The 27,769-nt window shown below is 34.5% G+C and overlaps 1 protein-coding gene across 9 annotated transcripts in view; it reads right to left on the reverse strand.

Annotated features, from left to right (window-relative positions):
- Nucleotides 1-27,769, reverse strand: part of DISP1 (dispatched RND transporter family member 1) — a 204,952-nt gene that overhangs the window by 117,283 nt on the left and 59,900 nt on the right. For 4 of the 9 annotated variants that reach the window (XM_081298095.1, XM_081298092.1, XM_081298097.1 and 1 more), the window contains exon 2: nucleotides 6,738-6,814. The exons of 3 other annotated variants lie outside the window; for them this stretch is intronic. In XM_081298095.1, coding sequence (XP_081154221.1) covers nucleotides 6,738-6,783 — 46 coding nt within the window. In that variant the 5' untranslated portion in view covers nucleotides 6,784-6,814. Of the gene's footprint in view, nucleotides 1-6,737; nucleotides 6,815-27,769 lie in introns of those variants that run through there. 2 more of the 9 variants (XM_081298091.1, XM_081298098.1) reach the window with 2 other exon arrangements.

A 27,769-nucleotide genomic window follows, 5' to 3' on the forward strand; every position in this document is an offset into this window, starting at 1 on the left:
GATAAATAGAGGCCATACTGATATAAATAAGTAAATGAGGGGAAAGAGACAGTTTTCATTCTAGTAGCTTCCAATTATTCAATGTAAACACGATAGAAAAAAGAAAAATCACCATTAGGCCAATACCATAGTAATTACTGTAGGAAAGAACCATCAATGGATGCTAAAATCAGTGAGCAAAAGTTTGGTGAGAAGCAGGATACCTGCATCATTTCACAGTATCTCCACACAAAATATTCACGAATCACTAAGAGGAAAATGCAGCTTTACAGAGTAAAACCTGGGTCATCTTTATCATGTGGTCAAAGTGAAAATCACTGATAAGACACACTGATATCATATACCCTTGATATGATACACTGAGAAGGTACAGCATCCCTTCTGTAGGATGCATAATCTAATATGCACTGGCTCAATCGAATCATGAGGAAACTTCAGTTACACACACACACACACACACACACACACACACAATGATAAAATCTCTTTAAAATTGCCAAAGTTATGAAAATAAAGAAGTGGAGAAATATTACAGATTGGAAGAAACTAAAGAAACAAAAAACCTGCAATGTGGAATCCTGGAGTTGGAGTTGGGGCCAGAGAAAGGATACAAGTGGAAAAATTGGCAAAATTTAAATAAAGTTTAGGTATCAATTGATAGTACAATAATGTTAAGTTCTTTGATTTAAGAACTTTGCAATGGTTACATAAGATGCTAACATGAACAAAAACTGGGTGAAGAGTTAAAAGAAACTTGAATTTTCTGAAGGTTTAAAATTATTTTTTTAATTTTATTTTTATTCATTGTTCAAAACATTACAAAGTTCTTGACATATCATATTTCATACATTTGATTCAAGTGGATTATGAACTCCCATTTTTACCCTATATACATAATGCAGGTTCACATCGGTTACACATCCACTTTTTTACCTACTGCCATACTAGTGTATGTTGGAAATTGCATGGTAAAGGAAGGAGACCCTCATTGTTACACAAAATTACATATAAGAGGAAGTGAAGGGAAAGGGGAAAAAGAAAAAAAATAAATAAAATTATTTTATAATAAAAAGTTTTAAAAAATAGAGAAAGAGAGTGTCTCTAGACCCAGGTGAATGAACAAGAATTCTAGGGCAGAGAGACCCAGGAATTTGTTTTCTAAATGACAAGTTATTCGAATGTGATCACTTCACAAGAGTTTGGGGATCATAATCAGTAGTGAGAATATCCAATCCATATGGTCATTGTCTATTGACAGCCAACTATAGGATAGGACTGTACTAATCTACTAAGATGAATCCTTGTCTTCAAAGAGCTGTCAGTATAAGTCCTTCTCATAAAGTATGAACGGAATGACTTCCATTTTTTAATATAAAGTGTATTTTGCGTTTTGTCTCCTTGTAAGCAAATGTAGCATACTGTCAATTTTCCTTGTTTTATGTGTATAGAATTGTAATACGACAGAGCCCTATGTTTCCAACAGACCTGCTGCAAACATATTTACAAGCATGTGTGTGATTAACAAAACTGAGCCTGCTTATGTTTATGTAACTATTTATGTAACTCTTGTACAGTCTATCTCTAAACAACATATGGTTTTTTGAAAACTGTGGAAAAAGTTTAAAAGACATGAAATTATTCTCCTAAATTATTTTAACTGGCATTTCTTTAATTACTAGTACTATCCCATAAGATATATGTGTGTGTGTGTGTGTGTGTGTGTGTGTGTGTAATCTAAAGGCTGATCTAAACCAACTTACATATTTCACTACTCTTTACATGCAATAGATCTTAGTAGTCTTCCTGAAAAAAATTCTTTTGTAAAAATTTCTTTTTATTTTATCTCTAATTTTTAAATTTTTGTTGTATATTAATTTCTAAACATTTATACAGACATACTGTGCTGATGTTTAATATATTCTTAATTATCATCATTTTTTCCAATAGGCTGTCATAAGAAAATAAGGAATTTATATAACTTCATTGTAAAATGCTTTCTTTGCTCCACCAAATTCCATAGACAACCAAGTCAGAGAAAGAGGAAATGGTTTAAAACATATATTATAGCAAGTTTTAAATTGGAACAAAGGAAACACAGGAATTATTCTTCTGTATTCGTTCACAAAACTATAATGAGAACAATTTAGTTCCTTTAACTTGACCTGCATATTTGCAATATTTCTTCTTTCTTCTCTAGACAAAGATACTTTTAAATCTAATGCAGACAAGAGAAGAACCCACCAAACTTTAATTTCCTTTTCCTTGTCCCATTGTATTAGAGTTCTTCTAAATATTTGCCATTCCCAGATTACTGAAACAGAAAGAGAGGCCAGTCCTTTGTAGTGCAGATGACTGGGATAGCCCTAGTAGTAAAGCAAAATTCTCACGCCTTCTAGGAGGAATTAAGAAAATGACTCTTAAAGATGAGACAAAAATTACTAAAAAATAAATTAGTATTCTTTGTAATGTATATTTATTTTATTCTTGACTATCTCACAACATAAATACATACAGTAAATAGAAATAATGAAAACTAATTAAAACCTAAAAAATCTTCATGGCCATTTGAGGTAATTCCTTATATGTTTGTTCATAAAGTATTTCTTTCAAGATATGTCAAAATCTTGGGGCTGGGGTTTGTAGCTCAGTGGTAGAGCACTTGCCTAGAACATGTGAGGCACTGGGTTCAATCCTCAGCACCACATAAAAATAAATAAATAAAGGCATTATATCCCATCTACAACTAAAAATATTTTCAAAAAGTTTCATCAAAATTCTATAGAAAAGAATTGGCTATTTTTCTAAATGTTAATTCTTAAAATCCTTAACCCTCCTCATCTCAAATTTCCCCTTTTGTTCAGTCAAGTTAACCATCTTTAAAATGTTTTGATTCAATACAACATCTTAAGTTATGTGTACATATTGGATAGACAAATACAGCCATACACAGAACTATATATGAAGGTATTTACTCAATAATTTGTTCTACTCTGTTCTTTTCAAATAGGAATATATTTTATGTCTCCTCCAAAATCTAGAATAAAGATTAAGGTAATAATTTTCTTTTAAGTCAAACTAAAGGTATAAATGACTTGTAAAACCTTCAAGAAACCATAACAACTGAAAATATTGTGTTACTAATTTTACAATTTCAAACTATGCCTAATCCCAATATGTGTTTGCCAATAAATCCATTATGATGCCGCAAGCCTGGCTCTTGGCCTGACACTGTAAAGAGAACTGCAGGAAGGAAGACAAAATAAACACTTATCTGAAAAATCCATTAAGGTAAGCAACTGAAATAGTACCTTATCGACAAATCTAAAAGATATGGACAAGTTCTGTTCTTGTGATATACAATAGGCCTGAAAGTTTCTCAAAGTCAAACAAGTAAAGCTAATTTTCCTATATATAGAAAATTTTTCTAAAACTCTTCCAGACATTTTATTTTAGGATGATTATCCACCAAGTTCCATGTAGACCTCTCTCCACATTTTGCATGGAACCATCTTTGTTCTTGAGTAGTTCAATTAAAAAGAATAATTGTTGCCCTCTTTAAAAGACCTAAGTTCTTTCCTGTGATAAACAGCCTTCCCATAGTAAAGGAACCTGCTACAAAGGCCTGAGCATACTGCATTCCCTAGCATTGAAAGGTTATTGTAGAAGCAATTTTAAGTAAATAATGTTCACTAACTTTCTGACTGCAAAACTGGTGCATGCATACTGAAGAAAAAGTGGGTCACACAAGAAAGCACTAACAGTGAAGTAACAATTATCTATGATCCTGAAGCCCAAACACCTGTTAATATCTTTGATTATATATTTCCAGTCTTTTTCATGTACCCATATCTGTTTCTCTTTTCAAAATATGAGATTGTTCACCCTGCTTTTGCCCCACTCAATATCATAACAATTACTCTCTCAAGTTAGCTTAAACTTCATAAATATACATGGTAGTGGTTGCATAAGACTACATCATCCAGAGCTCAAAATATATTTAAACAAGTTTCTATGATTTAACTTTTAGATTGCTTCTGATTTTTTAAAACTACCTCAATCATGAACTACCATAAAGGATAATAACTTTATACATGACTGTTTTGGCATGTTATTATTTCCTTAAGACATTCTTAAAAGTGGAATATTGACACATATTACAAAATTGCTTTCTTGAATGTTATACTCATCTATATTCCATAGCAATGTATGAATGTGCATGTCAACAAATCTCTAATAACAACACACTGTTACATATTTTTTGTTAAATATATTTTAATTTAAAAACAGTATCTTATTTTAAACTTATGTTTCTTTTGTTATTAGGGAAATTAAATCATTTTTTATATGTACTAGTAATGTGTATGTTCTCTTCTCTGAATTGAATTTTTGTTTATTATGACTTTGGTCTTGGGACTGGGGTTGTAGCTCAGTGGTAGAGTGCTTGCCTAGCACATGTGAGGCACTGGGTTTGATCATCTGCACCACATAAAAATAAATAAATAAAATAAAGGTATTCTGACACAGTGTCTCTGATTTGATATCTAGCTCCTTGATCCATTTTGAGTTAACTTTGGAAAGCAGTATGGAGATTCCTGGGAAAGCTGGGAATGGATCCACCATTTGACCCAGTTATCGCCCTTCTCGGACTATTCCCTGAGGACCTTAAAAGAGCGCACTATAGGGATACGGCCACATCAATGATTATAGCGACACAATTCACAATAGCTAGACTGTGGAACCAACCTAGATGCCCTTCAATAGATGAATGGATTAAAAAAATGTGGCATCTATACACAATGGAGTATTATGCAGCACTAAGAAATGACAAAATCATAGAATTTGCAGGGAAATGGATGGCATTAGAGCAGATTATGCTAAGTGAAGCTAGCCAATCCCTAAAAAACAAATGCCAAATGTCTTCTTTGATATAAAGAGAGCAACTAAGAACAGAACAGGAAGGAAGAGCATGAGGGAAAGACTAACAGTAAACAAAGACGAATGGGGGGAGAGAAAAGGAGAGAGAAGGGAAAGCATATGGAAATGGTAGGAGACCTTCAATGATACACAAAATTATAAGAGGTTGTGAGGGGCAAGGGGGAGGGAAAAATAAGGGGAGAGACTCGAACAACAGCAGAGGAGGTAGAGAGGGAAGATGGGATGGGAGGGGAGGGGAGGGGAGGAGGGATAGTAGGGGATAGGAATGGTAGCAGAATACAACAGTCACTAATATGCCATTATGTAAAAATGTGAGTGTGTAACCGATGTGATTCTGCAATTTGTATTTGGGGTAAAAATGGGAGTTCAAAACCCAATTGAGTCAAATGTATGAAAGATGATATATCATGAGCTCTGTAATGTTTTGAACAATCAATAAAAATAAAAAAATAAAATAAAATAAAGGTATTCTATCTATAAATACACACACACACACACACACACTTTTTTTTTTTTTTGGTATCAGGGATTAAACTCAGGGGCACTCAATCACTGAGCCACAAACTCAGCCCAATTTTGTATTTTATTCAGAGACAGGGTTTCACTGAGTTGCTTAGCACCTCGTTGTTGCTGAGGTTGGCTTTGAACTTGCAATCCTCCTGTCTCAGCCTCCTGAGCTGCAGGATTACAGGCTTGCACCACCATGTCTGGCTAAAAATATTTTTTTAAAAAGACTTTGGTCTTTTTCTTATAGATTCATTTTTTTTTCATGAAACTAATTATTACTAGCTGGCTTTTCATCTTTGCCTTTAAGTTTAACGTGTCTTAAAAATTTTATTTTAGCCATGCATAGTGGTTTCAGCCTCTCTGGAGACTGAGGTTGGATTACTTGAGCCCAGGAATTGGACGCCAGTCTGAGCAACATTGAACCCATATCAAAAAGAAAATTTTACATTTGAATATATTCTTCATCATTCACAAAGATAGATGTAAACTATATTTAATTCAAATTGAAAATTCTACAATATATGAATTCTTTATATAATTTACAAAGTTTACCAGTCATTCATGAGGTTACTAAAAAAACAAACAGAACTTACTTACATCACCCATCTCACCTTTATCATCTCTTTCACATTACAGCATTCCTCAATTTGTAACAGCCAATGTTAAACACACTCAAGTGTGAAAAACAGACATCATATGTGCTTGTTTGGGTTTCAAGCAATTCAACATTTATGTGGCAACAAACATGAAAAAGTAAAAATATTTCACTGGCCTTAAACAGCTAAGCCAGGCATCTTACTGCCAGTGGATGAACTGTTACTTAAGATATTAAATAACTGTTTTTAAAGCAAATGTTTTACTAACAAGTATGATTTAAAATCTAATAGTCTTCAAAACTGCTTCCCTGAGAAGGCCAATTTCAGTACACAGAAAAGCTGCTAGACCCCTAATTTATTACAATGCAAACTCTTTACTCAAAAGTAGGTGGGGAGGAAGCTACTAAATAAACATAAATTAAAGTGCTGGCTTTATACCACCCCCCCAAACAGTACTTAATCTCTTTACACATAAACTTACACTATTAATATTAATGGGTAGACCTCAGTTTTCCTCAAATTAATTTGTAAGATTACAGACCCTTCCCTAAAGTTCTTTTTCAAAATTAATAAGAACATCTGAAGGTTTTGTTCTCAGAGTAAATTTAAACAACATACAGCATGTTATACTTCCATTTCTATAATAGCTTATGTTTACAAAAATGCTTTATCCAAACATTAGAGTTGATCAACCCCTACCTTTCACACCCACTGCCTCCTTCCGAAGCCAGATGTCTGTGTGCATAAGGGAAGCAGCTGAGCAGCTGGGAATCAACCTAAGTATTAAACCAAAGGACTACTGGTTAGAAATAAATAATTTAAAAAAGCATTGGCCAAAAAATAAAAAGAAACAACTTGCAAAACTAATTATGAGCTCAAATTAACTTACTTCTAATGAAGGTGCATTCAAATCAAAACACTAGAATGGACCTTTTATTAATCAATTTAAGTTAACTGATACCTGATGCTGACAGAGGTGTAGGAAAATGTACAGTTACCCTATGACATAGAGAAAGTAAACTGGTGCAGCCTTTATAGAGGACAACCAGTAATCTATTAGTATTCTTTTAAATATACCTTCAAAATCCTTTAATCCACAATCCCACTGCCACAGGACTTTATTCTAAGACTAAACCTAAACATTCATCAAAACAGCATATATAAAGATATTTGTTACAGATTTTTTCTTTAGTAAAAAAAGAGGAGGGGCTGGGATTGTGGCTCAGCGGTAGAGTGCTCGCCTAGCACGGGTGGGACCCGGGTTCGATCCTTAGCACCACATAAAAAATAAAGGCATTGTGTTGTGTCCATCTACAACTAAAAAATAAATATTTTAAAAAAAGAGGAAATAGAAGCAAAGTATCCATCCATAGGGAACTGGTTGTATAAACAAAGGTCCATCATTTAATAGAACTTCATGAAGCCACTTAAAAAATGTTTTTATTTCCTCATTTTAAGTCGTTTACTTTTATTTGCCAATTTTCAGAATAATCAATTAGTTCCTTAACATTCCCTAAATCTAATCGGAGAGGAGTTGGGTTTTTTCTTTTTTTTTTTTCCTTTTAATTATTTTTAAAGCCCAGTCCACATTCTCTCATTCAACTTCTAAACAGAAGTTTAGAAGTTGCTCCTTTATTCCTAGAGGAGAGTGTGAAATGCCTCAGAAACCAAGGGGTACAGCTCCACTGAAGGGTGAAGAGAGAAAGGAGGTATACACAGTGAGAAGTACCACACAAAAACTCCAACTACTGAGAGAAATGGTACTGATCATCACCAGAGAACACCGAGTATGAAGCCCTGGACATGGTAAACTCTGAACATTCATTAATCTATTAAAGAATGGAAAACACTAATGTTGATTATCAAGCACTTGTATGGGGAGAGTAGGAATATCATTGGTCATCTTAGTGACGGTGGTTGTACATACAGGAATCTACTTAAATTACTATTCAACTCCTTGTTAGTGGTTTGTTATATTTATTTTAGACTTTAACTTTATGTGAAAGTTATAAATAGAATGTGTTTCACAGTAGGATCTCATTATATTTAAAGAAGATAACCATGGGCATTTGAGCAGTTATTGGCAAAAGAAATGGTACCTTCATTATGTATATGTAGAATCAAAATAAATAAATAAATAAAGGGAAAATCAGTAGAGGAGGAGAATAGGGGAAGTGAGAAGAGGGCAGGATGGGAATTGAAATCAAATTCCTTGCATGTTTGATTTTGTCAAAATGAACCCAAATACTATGTATAATTACATGCTTTAATAAAAATTAAAAAGTTATCACCATAAAGAAGTAATGGGTGTTTCAGGGAATAGATATATTTAACCTAATTTGAACATTACACAGTGTATACATGTATCAAAACATCACATGGCCCTCCATTAATATGCATAATTTTTATGTTTGTATATAATTGTTAAATTTCAATTTAATTTAAATATTAAAAGAAGACCATTTTTTCCCCTCAAAGACATGGTGATCTAGTGAGAGGGTTGTGCTAATGCTCCAGTGAAAGTAAAATCAGGATGTCTATAGAGAAGAGAAAGAAGCCACATTGGAGTTCCATTTTTCCAGCTTGTATTAGTTTTCCATCGTTACTATAACAAACTCCCACAAACTTATTGGCTTAAAACAACTTATTATCTTATATTTCTGAAGAGGAAAAATTCAGCATGTGTATCACTGACTAAAATCAGGGTATTGGCACGTTGTATGCCCTCTGGAGGCTCCAGGGAAGGATCTGTGTCCTCAACTGCTCCAGGTTCTGTAGACTTTCTGCATTCCATGGCTCAGGGTCCCTTTTTTCTTCAAAGGCAGCAACTCCATCAACCCCAGGCTGGAGCTCTCATGAATGGAATTTGTGCCCTTTTCCACATCTCCTTCCTTGACTCTGCTTGTCCCACCTCCCTCTTTCATTTAATAGGACCTTTGTTTTTATACTGGGCCCACCTTGATAACACAGAACAATCTCCCCAGATCCTTAACTTAATGACAGCTCCAAAGACTCTTTTGCCACATAAGGTAGCATATTCACTAGTTCTGGGGATTTGGATGTCAATACCTTTGACAGCTATTCTGCTTGTCACAGCTCCTAAGACATCCAGGACTCGCCAACAATCTTTCTTTTTCTTTGGCAATAGAACCCAACTTATTCAACAGGTAAGTAGTATCTCTTAATCTTAGGAAGATTAAACCCCTATCCAACTTTAGGGGATGAATCACTGGTTTAAAAATAATGATTCCATATCCTTTTCTTTTGTCTTTAAATTTAAGACATAATTGTCTGGAGGTACAGTAGTCATCATGGAGCCATGAGGGGTGAAAGCACAAGTTTAATTTAATTAACTTAATTAACTGAGAGGAATATAATGATCCTGATCCTCCTGCCAAGGGTCACTGAACTAACAGCAGTAATAGCTTACCTCTAGATTTCATAGTATATGAGAAAACTAAAATCCTATGGGTTTAAACTATAATGATTACGTTTGCTGTAACTTGCAGCCAAGCATCTTCCTAATCAATGCACTTGAATACAACATCACCTTTCAAATTACTGAAATTTGTATCCATATCTCCCTTAATAAGCTGGGTGTTCCTCCATGGCAAGAGGAACTTTACCCAATACCTAGTCCCTATAATAAATGGCTCCCAGTGATTCCCACTCCTGGATTCATATGCTTATGTAATTCCTCCCTTTGAATATAGGCTAGAAATAGTGGTTTACTTCTAAAAACAGTTTATAGCAAAAGTGAGGAAGGGTCACTGCTTTGACAAGATTATACAAAATGTAACGTCCCTCTTTCTGGTTGTTATGGATTGAATTTTTATGCCCACTTCTAATATTTATATGTTGGAATCCTAACCTCCAATATGATGGAATGAGGAGGTGAGTCTATTGGGAGGTAGCTAGGTTGTGAGGCTACAGCTCTCATGAATGGAATTAGTGCCCTTATAAAAGATATAAGTGAGTTGTTTCCTTTTTTCTTTGTTCTCTGCCATGTGTGGATACAAAAAGAAGATGGCTATCTGAAACCAGGAAAAGGACCCTCACCAAGAACTCAATAATGTCAGTATACTGAGCTCAGACTTCTAGCCAACAGCACTGTGAATAATATTTTTATTTAACTCTCCCAGTTCATGTAGTTTATTGTAGCAGCCCAAGCTGACTGAAACACTGATTCCTATCCATCCCCAAAATCCCCCTCTTTCTAATCACTTGCTTCCTATGATGAAATAGATTGTTGTGATCTGACCTGTGGAGAGTAAGGAACTAAGAGCAGCTTCAGAATAACAACCATCAAGAGATTGAGTCCCTCAGCCCAAACAGGCTAGCAGGAACTCAATTCTGCTACCCTAAGTAAGCTCTAAAGCAGATCTTTCCCCAGTTAAACATTAAGATGGCTGCAGCACTGAACAACACCTTCATTGAATTGTTGTGAGAGACCCTGACTGTGCCAGTAGACCCAGCTCACCTGTGTACAAATTTCTGACCCACAGGAACTGTTACTGTTTAATAAATTTTGTTTGAAATAAATTATTATGGAAATAACTAATTCTGTGTCCAATAAGATTGTGTTAAATTTTCTAAAAAGCCAGGCACAGTGGCACATGGCTGTAATCCCAGGACCTCAGGAGGCTGAGGCAGGAGGATCACGAGTTCAAAGCCAGCCAGCCAGCCTCAGCAATGACGAGGCACTAAGCAACTCAGTGAGACCTTGTCTCTAAATAATAAAATACCAAAAAAAAAAAAAAAGAGCTCGGGATGAATGTGGCTCAGTGGTCAAGTGCATCTGAGTTCAATCCCCAGTACCAAATGAAAAAAAAGGAATGATGACTAACCACTGATGCAGCTTGTACTTCTTAAGTGTTGTCTTCTTTTAAAAAGTCATCAGTATGGGCTGGCAATATGGCTCAGTTGGTAGAGTGCTTGCCTCACATGCACAACACCCTGAGTTCAATATTCAGCACCACAAAAGCAAAAAACAACCAAAAAAAAAGTCATCAATACCAGCTTTGATTGCTCCAAGTCAGTTTACCATATCATTTTCTAGGACTCCATGACAATCTCAACTGTCCTTCAACTATTTCTTTTTTTACCTTGATTTTAAGGAACTCTAGCTTACTAATCAGTGGTTTCCAACTGCTCATTTACCCCAAAGTCCCTCACCAGGTCTAGAATTCTGTAGGATCTGGCTCATACCTCCTTCTCCAGCATCTTCATTCTCCCTCAGAGGCTCTCCATCCAATCCACTGGCCTCCTCTCAGATCCTTCTATTGGCTATGCTCCTTCCTACAACATCTCCATGCTGTTTCATTGGGGTAAAACATTCTACCCTCCCTTCTTCACTAAGACCCCGCTCTTTTCCTTCAAAGCCCATCCTTAAGGGTTTTCAGGGAAGCCTTTCAAGACCTTCCCAAGCAGCTTAAATTCCCTATTAGAAAATTCAGAGTATCTTGCACTTGGCCCTCAAGACATTGATCACATATACCATTTACACTTGGGAGGTTACAGATAATCATCTATCTCCCTCACTGAAGTTAGGTAAGGGTAGGACAACACCTATCGGCTGATGTTTTATTCTCAATGCTTGATACTTCTGTATTCCAAGAACTATAAAAGTCATTTTAGGTAAGAGAGGGAAACTAACTTGTCCAAAGTCACAGAGGCAGGAAAAAGCAGGAACAAGACAAACTCATTCCCCTCTGACTTCCAGAGACCTTGTACTTTATCTCTGTACTTGATATTTTAACATGTTCACATATCTATCTTAATTTGTGTACAATATTTCAAACATAAGAGAGAGAAAAAAATAATACAATGAATACCCATGTATCTGCTTCCCGACTTAGAAAAACACCTTAACATTTGGCTTTATTATTTATTTTTTTAAACAAAGCATCACAAGTAGAATGCAGACCCCTATGCAACATTCTGCGATCTAATTCTTTCTTCCTTCCAAGGAGGTAACCACTACCCCAGATTTAAAATGTATCTTCTCACGCATGTCTCATACTATTATTAGATTTGTATCCATAAACAATGCACATACTGGTTTTTGGTTGGTTGGCTGGTTAGCTGGTTGGTTAGTTGGTTGGTTGGTTGGGTTGAGGGGAGTTGTTTTGTTTTTGTTGTTTTTATGTAACAGGGATTGAACCAAGGGCACTTAACCACTGAGACATATCCCCAACCCTTTTTATTTTTTATTTTGAAAAAGGACCTCACTAACTTTATATAAATACCATCATATCCCATCTATCATTCCACAGCTTTTTTTTTTTTTTTTTGCTCAACACTGTTTTTGAGAAAGGGTCATACACAGCCCTACTTCATCCTTTGTAACTGCCAATTTTTGTTCCACAGTATAAAGACACTAAAATTAACCTATACTTATTTAATGCACATTTAGCCAGTTTTTATAATTTCCAATTACATACAGTACGCATTAAACCTTTTGATGCCTGTCTCCTTATACATGGGTGGGAATTATTCCCATATGTTTCACTAAGTAGATATCTGTTGGGAAGAAGGATATGTGTATAGATGATGCACAACTGCTCACCAAAGTACTAGTGCACAGTCTTCATTTTGGCCTGTGTATTAAAGATTGAAGAAAATCCCTAGCCTATACTCCAGAAGCTTCTCTTCTAGCACCCTGATGAACAGCAGCCAGACCTCCATATGCACGACTCATATTCAAGAAATAAACAGAATGTCTAAACCAGAGAAGAATAGCAATTAAAAATGTTATTAAATGTTTGTTCTATGTCAAACACTGATATCCTAAGACCTTGAAATAAATAATATCTTTTAATCTTCATGACAACTCCACGAGGTAGATATTGTTAATACTCAGTTTTGCCATCTGATACATCAAATTCCCTTAGTAACTCTGCTTTTCAGAACTTTCCAAGCTGTTTTTGTGTATTTTTTTTCTCCCAGGAAAACTTTACAGAGTCATGTACGTATCTAAAATACAATAGCAAGAGTCAAGAACTCTTTTAATTTTAATTCATAACAGACATCTAATAAATATTTTCTGATGCAGTTTCTACTTAAAATACTCTTTGTCCCTCCAAGAGATCAAAAAAGGTACTGGCTACTTTCAATCTTTTTAAGCTCCCAGTATATTGATTGGGGCAACAGGGGAGAAGGAGGAGTTAAAATAATTTATAGTAACTCTTAAAGTTTAGTTTCTTTAGAACATATGCAGAAAACATATAACAGTGTCTGTAAATAAAATTGGGTATATAATGCTTTAAAATCTAAATTTAAGATCCTTCATGAATATAAAGGCTCAATCAACCTGAATAACCAACTAACCCCATCCCATTACAAGCCCAGAATTCTAATTTTCTATCCTCTCCTACTGACTCCACAAACTTAGTTAACTAAAGCAATAATAATAATTCCACTTGATGTGATAATTATTTAACTTTCCCTTCAGAGTTATAATAATAATAGGTGTAAGAGGGATCAGAATTCTTCACAAAGGATTAACTTTCATAATCTCATTTTAAAACACAGAAAAGAGTAAGAGGAAAATAAAATCCCTTTATTTTTCTTTATAATTGTTTCATCATGCATGATTTGTTTTGACCTTTTGAGGCTTGAATCAGCTAATCTTAAAGTTATCAGGAGCTTTTACAGTAGAAAATCCTCCTGATTTCTACAAGCTTCACTAGCTCCTCAAAGTTGAGTTCAGAATGAAAGAATTCCTTGTTAAGATGCAGTGTTTGGATCAGCTCTTGGTTACAAACTAGAAATATTAATTTGTTGCTACTGTAATGGAAGAAAAAAGCTTATAACAAAAGGATCTGATTATAACATTTAATTCAACCAGGAAAAGGGTTTATATTTTTTTCTGTTCCAAATATACTCAAATTATTACCAGTATTTTCTCAAAATTTTTAAATTACCCAGTTTTCATTTTATATGAAGAACAGCTTTGTAAGTGCTATGTGAAACCTATGACTAACAGGTTCCCAGTAAATATTTACATCCAAAAATATTTTTCTTTTATTAGTACCTATGATTTAAAGCAAACAAACAACCTCTAAGTACCAGAGGCATCCCTAACTTAGGAAAATTACAAGACATTTACTCTTATTTGAAGTTATAGAAGACTCAAGAACATTAGAACTTATGAAAACTCACAAGGTACAAAGAGTGTATTTTTCTCTTTTAAATAATTACACTCAAGCAATTCATTTCTAGGCAAAAGAATGGTTCAAGTCTTAGTCTTAACTAAATCAAAGAGATGAGAATTTATTAACCTTGTTTTTGCATGGAAACAATACTCCTCTTTCATTGGTGAATATACTAACTTTAACCAGCTCACTGCTAAGTACAAGAAATTTGAAATAAAATAGGATGAAAAAAACATGTGCATACTAAAACTTTCATTTCAGGGAAAGCACATCTAAAAATTAACTTCACGATGATCCTTTTTATATACATGTTATTACTGAAGAATTTCAATATATAAGAAAATTAGCAGAATCAGTAGCCAAATCACTTGTATTTTTCTCCTGTTGGAAATTCTATTAACTGGCATCACTGTTTTATGTTCACTTTCAAAAACAAGTCATAAATATAAAAATCTAGAAGTGAGTTTTAATTTCCTTATATTAGATCTCTTTAATAACAAAAGTAATAGATGCTTATTTTAACAAACTAAATAATACAGAGGTAAATGAAGAAAAAGTTAATTTCTGCCACAAATCCCATTCTGTTAGATAATCTATGTGGCTAACCTGATTCCTCCAGGCACATTCAAATATATACAAACAACATCTATAAACACATATAGAGCTATACATAAACACATATATGCAACACGTGTGTGTGTATATACATATGGATACAGGTTTTAATTTTCATGGGATAATACATAGTACTCTGCTACTTGACTTTTCTATCGTGGTTATGGCTTCATCTCAGTAGACACAGAACTAAGCCAGTGTTCTTGTTATCTGCAAAACCATTGCACAGTATGGACATACCATAATTTATCCTCTTCATAATCATTCTCTTTGCCATTGCCCTTGATAAAGGTTCAAATCTTTTCTGAATGTGTACTCCAATTCTGACACCGTAAGATTCCCCTTTCCCTCCCCTTGTCACTAACTCTGCAACAGGCACAAGGCCTAAGCAATACAGAAGACAGGGAAAAACAAAACAAAAAACTTATTTTAACAATCTTGTTTATAAGGCTGCCCCTCAGTGCCCTATATTTAACATATATCATTTCGAGAAAAATCTGCACCAAGACACTGACTCTTATATGGCAGTAACAAGTCAATTATTTACAACAACAAAAACAAACAAACAAAAAAACACTGAAAAGGGAGCCATAAAACCTAGGCTCTATTTCTATCTTTGCCACTAACAACTGATGTGACACTTACAAGTTACTTAACTGCTGGGAGGTCCATTTCCTCTTCTAAACCATGAATCACTGGAGCTACATAATGTCTAAAGTCTCTTCACACTGAAGTCAATGACACTGTATTGTTCAACAAATGCAGACTTTATGACAGCCCACAGAGGGGAAGGTTCCTAAAAGAACCTTTGTTTTATTTGCACAAAGGGTTTATGAACCAACTAACAGTAAGAACATAAAAGAAAAAAATATTTTAACAACTCAAGAAAGTCAACTGTTTACCTCCATAGGAACATTATGATTGCTATTTAGAGACAAAGAATATATTAATCACAACTATAATGGTCAATTCACTGAAGGGATTTGTCTAAAAACATCTCATGTTATTAAGTGTTCTGCTAAGTTCCAATTATTATATATCTTGAAAATAATATATTTTCTTTTAAAAATGTAGTAAATGATGAATGGTCCATAAAGTAATTTGGACTCTACTTCTGCTTTAACCATTCAGATTCTAGATTAAGGTTTCTCATCTGTAAAATGAAGAAGTCAAAAGCTTCAAAGATTCATGAATGCATTTAACAGATCTTTATTGAGCATCTACAATATGACAGACAGACCCTGTGCTTGGTACTAGGAATACAACTGAGAAAAAGAAACTACTCTAGTCTTCTATTATGAGGATGTATAATTCTATGGTTCTGTACCTTAGATTGTTTTCTAATTCAAATTGACCCTCCCAGTAACTGGACTAAAATTAGTTAAATTTTACTATGTGTTTTTTTAAAAGATTCATATATAATTTTTTGCATATTTCATTCTTTTTTTTCCTAAAGTACTAGTGCTCTACCACTGAGCTACATTCCCAGATCTTTTACTTTTTACTTCTTTATTCTGAGACGAGGTCTTGATAAATTGCCCAGGCTGGCCTAGAACTTGCAATCCTCCTGCCTCAGCCACCAGATAGCAGGGATTACAATGATCAATTGTGCTGCGCTCTTTTCTTTTTTTGGGGGGGTGGGGAGTGGGGGTGGGGCGAGGGGTACCAATGATTGAACTCAGGGATACTAGACCACTGAGTCACATCCCCAGCCCTATTTTGTATTTTATTTAGAGACAGGGTCTCATTGAGTTGCTAAGCACCTCACTTTTGATGAGGTTGGCTTTGAACTTGTAATTCTCCTGCCTCAGCCTCCCCAGATGCTGGGATTATATGCATGCACCACTGCGCCAGGCCTCTGCTGCATTCTTAAAGACTGAAAAGAATATCAGTTTTCACATCAACTGGTAAAGAAGCTTGTGTAACTGCAAACTAATAGGAAATCCAATGAGTTATTTAATATCCATAACTACCTTTAGTTTATAAGTGATATTAAAACATTTTAATTTGCCTAATCTTCATCTTAAAAGAATGAAAAGAGAAATGAGATGTGAAACTATCCCAAGGAGTCCAACTACTGATCATGTTTCTACAGCTCAATTTTCCTGTAAAAGAGAGCAGCAAAAATAAAGGAAGACACAGAAAAGAATGAGGGTGAGGATGAAGGGAACGAAGGGAAGAAAATGTCACTTGCTCCAAACAAAAGAACAACTGGAGGAAGAGTACCTCAGTGTTCTCTGCTTGCCCCTTCCTACATTCATCTTTCTTTCTTTCTTTCTTTCTTTCTTTCTTTTTAAGGCGAAAGGGTGAGTAGGGAGAATCAGACAACACCCATAAAGGTCAACACTGAACCTCAATCACCTAGAGTCACTGGAATTTCCCTTCCCCTAGTAATTTTTACCAATCCTCATCTGGGTCATATTCCTGGGGTGCCTGTACTCCTCTAAGAAATTACTGCACTGTCATAAAACCCAGCAGGGGCACCTAACTGAATATTCAAAGAGAAAACAAAGCCATAACTGGCTAAAAGCACCGAGACATTTTTGGAAATATGCCAATTATACATCCCTCTCTCCTGCCCGTGGAGGGGTGTGTGTATGTAAAATCAGGAATACTGGGCTGATGCTGGAAAAATTCTATTTGTAGAGATAAACCCAAATAGGAATCAGGGAATCCATGATATTACAACAACATCTTGTCCTACAAAAACACATTTGTAAGTAATGTTTTTTGAAATTTAGCTTTAAATGTCTACAAGTAGAGCTTTGTCCTCAAATTTAATCTAGGAAAAGAAGACTCTGTATATGAACTGCCATTTAAATTTCTGTTTAAACAGGGAAGGCTTTTAAGATGAATGCTTTACATGTTTTGATTTTTCTATTCATATTTTTTAAAAACCCACTCCCTCTTGTAAACATGGAGATGAAAACTTAAAATAAGTATTTCCATACAGAGTTAAAAGAAGCTATGCTAGAGAAAAACTTATTGAAATAAAAAATAATCAATTTCCATTCAATTTTGTGGAAAAGCCTTACTGAATATAAAACCAACTCCTTTTGCTATTTTTCTGTAGTTTACAAGAAACTATCCATTATGAATTCTGTACAAGACATTAAAATGCATATGCTACATTTAACATACTTGGGTAAATAGAAAAAGCAAATATAGAAAAGCATAGAGTCATTTTAAGCATATTTATACAAATAAAATAACAGTTTATGAGCACAGAGGTGTGAGTTTTAATTACATCAGAGAAAAAAAGGAGACATTTCCTGAAGATTGAAGAAAAACTCCAAGAGGTATTGTCATTAATGGCTATCCTAAATTGTAAATCTACAACCTTTGAGGGAATAGGTGAATGAAACCCTACTGTTTTCCCCCAGATTACTCACAGAGTTAATAATGTAATTTGGGAATGAGCTTAAAGTTATCAGAATTTTCTAGTCATTGGTTCATAAGTTACCTTCATGCATTCTTATTTATAGCAGCTTAATAACAAGCAGAAGTGAAGTGGAAATTCTTTTTGTCTGGCAGCAGGAGGCATAGGAAGAGAATTCAGATGAAGAACATATTTCACATCACTAGAGCTGACAAATGTGAAAAATGTGCCAGACAAACCCTGCAAGCTACAATTTTTGTAATTAGAAATGCTGAAATCTTTCAATAGTGCTGCCCATGTCCAAGATTTTTTAAGTAAAAACAAAGGAACTATTTTCCGTATAGAGCAATTTTACTTTTATTTATGATTTTTTCTTATTGGAAAAAGGCTAAATTGTTCATATTAATTGAATTATTTATAAGATTCATGCTTTAAATGGAAAAAACAAGAGCATTTATACCTCATGTGGTTCAAAGTGAAAATTAAGAAACTGGCAAGAAGAAAACTATTTGTTCAACCAAGTGTCATTCCATATCTACCTCATGCCAAGCATTGGTCATGCAGTGAGAATACAAAGCACCATAACTATTTATTCACTCACCCATTCGTTCAAATGCTTAAAACACATATATTTATCATTTACTGCCAAAGTTTGGACAAGATGCTAGGGATAAAAAAAAATGCTATAGAGCCAAGTTTTTCACTGTGGGAGATGAGAGTTATAAACATGGACAGAAACTAGAACGAATACTTGAGTGCTAGATCAGAACTGAACTAATCAATATGAACCTTGAATTTAGATACAGAACTATAATTGAGACAAAGATTATTTATACACACACACACACACACACTTCTTAGTTTAGTCCCTGAAAAATCTGAGATCTGAGAGGGTCTACAACCAATGACATTACAAGCACTCAGATCTTGGTTTTAAAATACCATTCTCCATTAAAAGGAAATTAGGCACTTGAAAAGGTTGAATCCAGGTCTGGGGCCAAGAAGTACAAAAAGAACCTAGATCTTCTTAATACAGCAAAAAATGTTAAGACGTTCTCAAATAATGGTAAAAACATACCAAAAGAACAGAGGCAGATTACAGGGACTCTCACTGACTAAATCTGGAATAATTTAAGTACCAAAATAATTAATGACACTAATGGAATATAACTCATTGACTAAAATATGAATCCATGAGTTCACAACCAACAAATGAAAAAAAAATTTTAAAAGGGAATATTTTCCTCCTTGCAGAATGCCAACTAATAAATACGAAAGGATGGAATGATGACCACCAAAACTAATGGATGAAAATTTAATGAAGAAAAAGATATTTACAGTTTCAAAGTATCTCTCTACAAATTACACATTAATTACAAAGAGATAAACAGTAACTTCACAGTAGGAAAACCTGGTGGATACAACTTAACCAACTGGACAATCACTAATACTTGTACAAACTGATATAGGCTTTCCTGCCCTAATTGCAAAACCTCAAACTAATTAAGAGGGCACATTATGCAAACTCAAATAAAGGGATATTCTTCAAAAAACTGACCTAAGTTCTTAAAAAAAAAATGTTAAAGCTAAAAAGAAAAAAACTACAGAAAGAACTGTTCCAGATAAGAGAAGTAAAGTACAATGTCAACAACTTATTCTTAAATGGCTCAGAAACGCATATGTATATAAAGCTTAGTAAATCTGGATAAACAGTATATGAAATTTGCTTGCCCTTATAACTTCTATAAGTTTGAAATTATTTCAAAATAAAAAGATACAAACAAAACAATAATATATTTAATTCATTCATGTCTATAGTCAGTCAGTCATAGTTAAAATCTGACTATATGCCAGATAATGAACAATGAGATGAGCAGAATAAAGATCTTGTTAGGGCTTACACAGGAGGTGTTCCCCAAAAGTTCATGTGTGACACAATGCAAGAATTTTCAGAGGATAAATTATTAGATAATAGGTATAACCTAATCAGTGAATTAATTCATTGATGTGGATTAATTTATTGATCTGGATTAACTGGGCAGTAACTATAGGCAAGCAGGGTGTAGCTGGAAGAAATAGGTCACTAAGAGTGTACCTTTGGGGTTTATATTGTATCCCTTAGTGAGCCCCGCTCCCGCCCCCGCTCCCGTCCCCGCTCCCGTCCCTTCCTATTTGCCATGTTCTGAGTTGCCTTCTTCTTCCAAATCCTTCCACCATGATGTCCTGCTCACCTTAAGCCAAGAGTTATGGAGTCAGCTGGCCATGCACTAAACCTCTAAAACCATGAGCCAAAATAAACTTTTCCTCCTCTAATTGTTCCTAATTTTAAGTCAAAGCAACCCAAAGCTGACTAAAACAGAACCCTACTTTTGAGGACAATCCAGTTTTGAAAGGGTTGTTTATCCTTTCAGAAAACACAAATTACAAGAATTATCTTATCACTATTCTCTTTTAATGTAGCCCAATTACTTCATGAAGAAATGTATTGTGAAGAACATAAACATTTTTCCCATTGTACTGGAAGTTTACAATAAATACTGTTTAAAACAAATATTTCTGTCTTCTTAGAAATAAAATTTTTGCTTTAAAACTATGTGAGTTTTAATATGATCTATAGTGTGATAATATTACCAGAGATTTCAGGGGGAAAGTGTTACTGGCTCTATTAATGCCAAATATTACTTTTAATGTAAAATTAATAATTTATTTGGTGATTGGAAAGCACAGCAAGATGATTATAAGAAAGTCATTTGTAAAGTAGAGAGTCTTTAGGTGTTAACTGGAAGCAAAGAGAGATAATACATGAGAAAGCTAGGTATATAGACTACAAGGATAGAATTGAAGAAATATACTCAAGAGTAATTTACACTTGTTGAATCCTTATGAACAGGAAAAATTCTTCATAATCAGAATGGATTTTTGAAAGGCTAGCAATGGCAATGACATCACTCAAAACTAAGGTAGAAATAACACCATGAAGATATTTACGCATTTACTAAGTGTAGAGCACTTTATCTGGTTTATTTCATTTAATCTGCACAACAATCCCCACTACATAGGAACAATTCCCATTCCCATTACACAGATGAGGAAATGGATTCACAAAAGAGGTTGAGTAACATGGCCAGTAAGTGGTAGAGAGGGGATTGAAATCCAAGTTTGTCTAACTCAAAAGCCACACTCTTAAACACTACATAATCTCCTTCTCAATGAGAAATAAAGTTAATATCAATCAAATACCTAAGAAACTACTATATGCATAAACTGTGATGGCTACTAAATAAATTATGAATAAAACCAAGAATCCTTAACTGATGAAATTTGGAGTCTAGAATATAGAACTAACTACAACAATATTGAAGCCTTCATTATAATGAAGTGTGTTTTCCATATTTGCAGCTACAATAAAGTAACCATCACTAACTTAAAAGTCTCATGGAAAAAAAAAATCCAAGTTAAAATGTAAAGTCACCACAAAATAGACTAGAGAACAAAGAGACAGAATATTCCTAGATACTTGGCCATGATTCGATTCACTGTACTAATGAAAAAAGAGCACAGCAATTCAGAAGACAGGTGAGCTGGCAATGGAAACAAGGAGAAAGGAGAAGGCCTATCTAAAGAGTTCCCTGGCTTGAAGACAGCCATATTCCAGTGACAAGTATGGCTTAATATAGAGAAGGAGGTTGTCTGGTGCCATTTAATATCTGAATTTTTTATTTTTATCAAAATAATTCATCTACATAGTTTAAAAATAGTTCTGTATGACCAATAAAGAAGGGGAGAAATGGTTCACTGCCCCTTTATTTTCCAGCAATCACTTTCAATTATTTCAGCTATTTCTAGGTAATATGTTTATAACTGCTTTTTAAAATTTAATAGCTCAAACTTCACATGCTGACATTTTGCTGAAAGCACTCTGGATTTAGCTCGCTTAGAGCATTCTTTTTCCCCCTTTTCTCAATATAGTCACATCACAGTTGTCAATTAAATCAATATCTAGTGTTTTCCATTATTATGACTATCTAGATATCATTCCTAACTGAATCACTTAAGAATGATTGAATTACCATTCTTAAAAAAGTTTCCTTCTAATTAGCTGCCTTTTAAATTTGCTTAGTTTTCTCTGCATCTTATAATTTCAGTCAACATATCAGAGAATCTACTGTGTACACATATTGTGATAGACACTGAATAATGAGTAGGACCAACAACTTGCTCCCCAACCTCACAGAATAGAGTCTAAATTATGTAAGTAACTAGAAGAACACTGATTCATTCCAAACTCTTATTGGAACATCCCCTATTAGTCAAATGAGAGCCTAGTTGTACTCTAATTGTATTTTCTTTTTTTCTCCTTCTTCCTTTGGCTATTTTATTTCCCTAAGAGAGAGATCCTCTGTTCTCTTGTATATTTGTTTGTGGGGTGGTGGGTGGGGATGGAGGGGTGCAGTAGTAACAAGCCTGGTATCCTTCTGTGTGCTATGAAAAGGATAGAGAACACCAAAAGTCAGTATGCAAACTCAGATTTGTAACCATTAAATTTTTGGTTAGATCAGGTTACCCAATTCAAATCGCAGTAAAAGTCCTTACAAATGACCAGAAAGGCCAACCTGATCTCTACCACTCACTCAAGTCCCTTCATTACCTCTGACATCATCTCACCTCCTCCAACCACAAGAGCCTATTTCCTTCTCCAGGCCTTTACACCAGTCATTCCTCTGTCTGGCACACCCGCATCTCTATCTCTGTAGCTCATTCCCTATTTTCCAAGTCACTGCTCAAATCAGACATAATTTTCCTGTGTTCATATATAAATATACCACCAGTGAAACTCCACATCTCATAAAATTACAAGAATGGGATCCTAATTAAAATAAATTATACTCCATGTGTATATGTCAAAATACACGTGAGTGTCATGTATATCTAAAAAGAACAAATTTTAAAATAAAAATTAAAAAAAATGAGTCTACTCTGTCAACTCATTTTAAACTATGACACTCCCTTCAGCATGACCAATCTCCCTTATTCTACTCTATCTACTTTTTCCCTGTTTGTCACCAACATAATATATAAAGCACTTTATTTGGTCTTCTGTTTGTTGTCTATCTTCCATGATAATGGAGCTTTTTTGGTAAGTTTTCATCACTGATGCACTCCCAATACCTATAACAGTGCTAAGTACATAATAGGAATTCACCTGTCCTTAACTGTACCTCAACAATTCTAGAAAAGAACCTCCAGTTTTCCGTTACAGTATGGCAATCACCTGGCAGCATGGAGTAGGAATGAGAATCCAAGCTTTTGACTCTCCTTCAGTTCTTATCTCTTCTAACATGCCTACCTCAGGGATATCAAGTGCCCCAAATTCTGTGGCTTTCCAGGGTTTTCCAAATGTCCTTATTTGTTTTTTACCCTGTAAACATCAACTTTCCAGCTTCAAAAATTTTGTTCAGCCTTCTTCCACTATTCTCATCTCCTCATTCTATTAAAGTAATTTTAGAGGAATTTCAAAGAGAAGCAGGGAAGGAAGTCTGTATCAATCTACCGTATTTACCAACATTGTTAAATTTTAGAACCCTGTAACTACCTCATTTTTTTTATATTTCCATCCTCCAAGAAACTTTCTGATGATTACTGTGGTGCGTAGTTATATACTAGTGCTGGCTAGCAGACAGACTGTATTTGTTCCTTTTAGCAGGTAGAATTTGTATATACATCAGTCTACCTTGGTAGATCCAATATCCCAGAAAAAGAGCAAGTCTTAGGATGCTGACACGCCATCAGACTGAAGGTCACAGTAAATTAATGTTAACTTAGAAGCCTCGATAGTCAGCAAATCTTTAGTTTTTTTATTCATCTATCCATTATACTGAGTATTTTCATACTTTCAATTTCAACAGAATAGAACTGAATTGGCAAAAAAGGTGGAGACCTCAAAAAAACTAACAGATCAGTAGTCAAGCAGGCAAGCAGGTAACTTATACTATAAAATCTATCATTTGCTGAGCAACAAATATGTGAAAAGCACTTAATGTCTACCATAGTATTATTCCTTACACCAATTCTACAATTTATTATTCCATTTTATAAACTAAAAACTGAGAATCAGATTTTATATCACTGACTTTTGGTCACAGAGCTAGTAGAATTATGAAGTGAGAACCATCTAATTTCAAGGTCTATGACCTTTATTCTGTCACTTATAATCATACTTTCAAATCAATTAACAATTTAAAATGTAAATGAAACCATTATGGTCTAATTTAAACAGAATAAATAATCAGTGACAACATTTTCAATGTTTCTTGAAGTTCTATTATTAAACATAAGACTTATAATAAACATTAAAATATATTGTCCATTTAACAGTCTGTCCCAAAATGGCGAGTGACATCAATAGATATTTTGTGGTAGGGAATAGTTGCTTCCCAGGATGTCAATTTCTAAAACTTAGAGCAAATTTCTAATACTCTCTTATTTTCCCTTCATAATCTACTAGGTGCCTATTCTCCACTGCTTTATGTCTAGCATCAATCTCATATCTATACCAGCCCTACAACAAAGCCTAATCGTGTCAGTGTGGAAAAGACACACTATCTCCGGTTGCTGAAATCTCAGGCATATTATCACTGACTTCTCATGGGAAAAGGGCAAGCAATGCCTTTCTAAGTTCAGAAAAAGAAAATTAAAAACAGTGACCAGCCATACCTGGATTAGTAATGAATGACAGCAACACAGCCTGAAACTATTAGTTTCATCTGGGCCGGAAGGAATCTCAACACAGGAATTTTTGGCTGCAGCTCTATTTGCTAACAATTTTGAAAATTAAACACGACTCCACTAAAACTGGAATGTGCCTATGCAGATCACAGTAACATGTAGGCCCTTGAAGTCAAAGGTTTATATAAAGGACTATATGTCAAAATAAAGTTTTCAATTTTTCTATTTGAACTTGATAGAAAATAAATGACAGTGATGGGACTCAAAATATGCACACCCTGGAGCTGCCAAACTGAATAATTTAGTATCTTTTTGAGCAGAAAAATCCTTTCCTCCAGGACATATTTTTCAAAATATTAAATGTTCTGTTATTTTAGTTTAGCTCTCCTCTTGCAAGCAGCTGCAATCTGGGTTTTTTTTTTTTTTTGAAACTAGAGAATAATGATCTTGCCTCGCCTATAATTGGAGAAAAATTCCAGCTGCATTAGGTAGGAAGCATTTAAATCATGTATCTTTATAGCTTGTGTATAAATTATGGTACTTTTAAGTGAAAGTTGAATTAATCAAAAATCTTCAAATGTTAGGGGAAAAAATTTTTTTGAAGTAAAGAATCATTTCAGGCTACAAAATTAAGCTAGCCTTTCTTCATATTGCTTCATTAAGTATGGAAGGCAGTTAGCAACCAAATAAAATTAGTTATAAAAATCAGCATGCCATGATATGACAAAGTTCCTTGACTTAAGAAGTATAATGACATAGGTCTATCTGCTGGTCCATAATAATGATTTCCATGTGCTAACCCTGCAAAGGTGAAGGTTCATTATTGGCTAAAATGTTGCTTTCTGAATAGTTCAGTTTGTTTACTTCCTTGCATTCTTCCTAATAAAGACAATATACCTTTCCATTTAGAGAGAAGATTTAAGAACATGCAGGGTTTTCAAACACTTGTTAATTGTTTGAATATCATTTCTAATAGATCTTAACTACCAAAGCCTAAAACTCAAATGTCATATTTCTCCCTACTATCCTGTGAAAACAGAGACAGAGGGGAAATGATAGAAGGAAAACATAGGAGAACACAGGTGAAAAGAACTTGGTGCAGTTTCTTGTCACACATGATGGAACTTTCAGGAGATAGTAAACAAACACTAGCTCAGAAAGGTTCTACGACAAAGAAGCAAAAATTAGTTTGTTATTTTGAAGTTCTCTGTTTTGCTGTGTATCCAGTAGGAGCTCTGCAGTTGGAGTGGCAGGCTACAAACCCCTGCCTTTTTGGCAACCCTATTCCCTCTTCTCTGAAGACCCCTAAGTTCCCTGGATAAGAATGAAAATTATTCATTTCACTTCCCCAAGACACACAAAAAACTGTTAGGGCTCTCCTATTCCCCAGAATCTTGCTCATCTCAAGCAGCTAGGTACACCCATTAACCCAACCACTCAATCTTTAAAGCATGGTATTTGAGGCATGCATAATATCAGCTGTTTACAATGAAAAGAAGAAGAAGAAAAAAGCAAAACAGCAGATCGAAAAGTTTACACCCAACTATAGAATCCTTCAATAGCCAACTGAAAGAAAGGCATGAAGCTTTCCACTTCATAATATTTAAAATAAAAGAGTCAAACTAGTTCCTAGCATCCAAACTGCTTTTCTTAACAGCCCAGACATCACAGCTATCTCCAAGGGACTCTGGAGTTCTAATTCTATGATTCCATCTTATTAAAGGATCTATATATCAGGAAAAATATTATAAAAAATAGAACTCTTTCATTGTACTCCCTTTTAATAGGCAGTAGCTAACCTCTCTTGCACACACTGCTATGCTTTCATTTTACAGCAAATTTTTTTTTCAAGGTATGAAAATTTTGGACTTCAAGAGCTGCTTCTTTTCTGAACAGCCAAAATCATAGCTTACCATCAACTTCATTATTTAAACAGATTAACAGAGACTAAATGAAGGGCTCTAATTTGTCTATGCAATAACTACTGTGGATAGCACTCTAAAGCAAATTTAAAAAAAAAAATTTAATTGTCAATGGACCTTTATTTTATTTATTTACCTGTGGTGCTGGGGAGTGAACCCAAGGCCTCACACATGCTAGGCAAGCGCTCTGTCACTGAGCCACAACCCCAGCCCTCTAAAGCAAAATTTACTCTCTCATCAGACCCTACTCACTCCTTCATTGAATTTATTCCTATTTGTATAGGAATGCATATAGTATATATCCATAGATTTATCTTTTTTTTCCCAAGGCAATGACCTTTGATGCTGTATTTACTATTTACACCAAGAGCCCAGCACATGTGAGGCACTCAGTCATTTTTGCTAAATATGCTGTTGTATCATTGGTGCTCTTCACCCTAACTCAGTTGATCAGACATGGGGCTTGTACATATTCATTTGATTAGTACCTAGCAGAGGCTAAGCCCTTGAGAATGTAGATTTTATTTCTCAGAAGTATCAGTGCAGAGATAAATTTCATAGCAGTGCTACTTTCATAGGAATGGTTTCCCTCTCTAGTCGTTTACCCATGATAAGATGTCTGAAGAATTCCTTACTTGGTTATCTCCTCTTCCTAGAGGAATGCTATATTTTTCAGGCTGTCATGATGATTCATGTGGATGATGATTTTAGTTAAGGAAACAACTGGCTTTTTGGCCAACTAGAAAGTCTACATGACTGTTTTGTTACAGCTGACATGCCTGCCTTCAAAGACTTAAAAGAAACCCAAAATGCTGTCAATGTAGATTTTTTCCAGTGAATTTATAACTAATTCCAAAACATTTTTTTTCCAATGGACAATTAGCTTCTAAAATATTGAATGCATTGTTTCCAAGTTGGCTAAACATTTCACAC

This window comes from Spermophilus citellus (assembly GCF_964194105.1).
Source record: "Spermophilus citellus genome assembly, chromosome: 6".
NCBI lineage: Eukaryota > Metazoa > Chordata > Mammalia > Rodentia > Sciuridae > Spermophilus > Spermophilus citellus.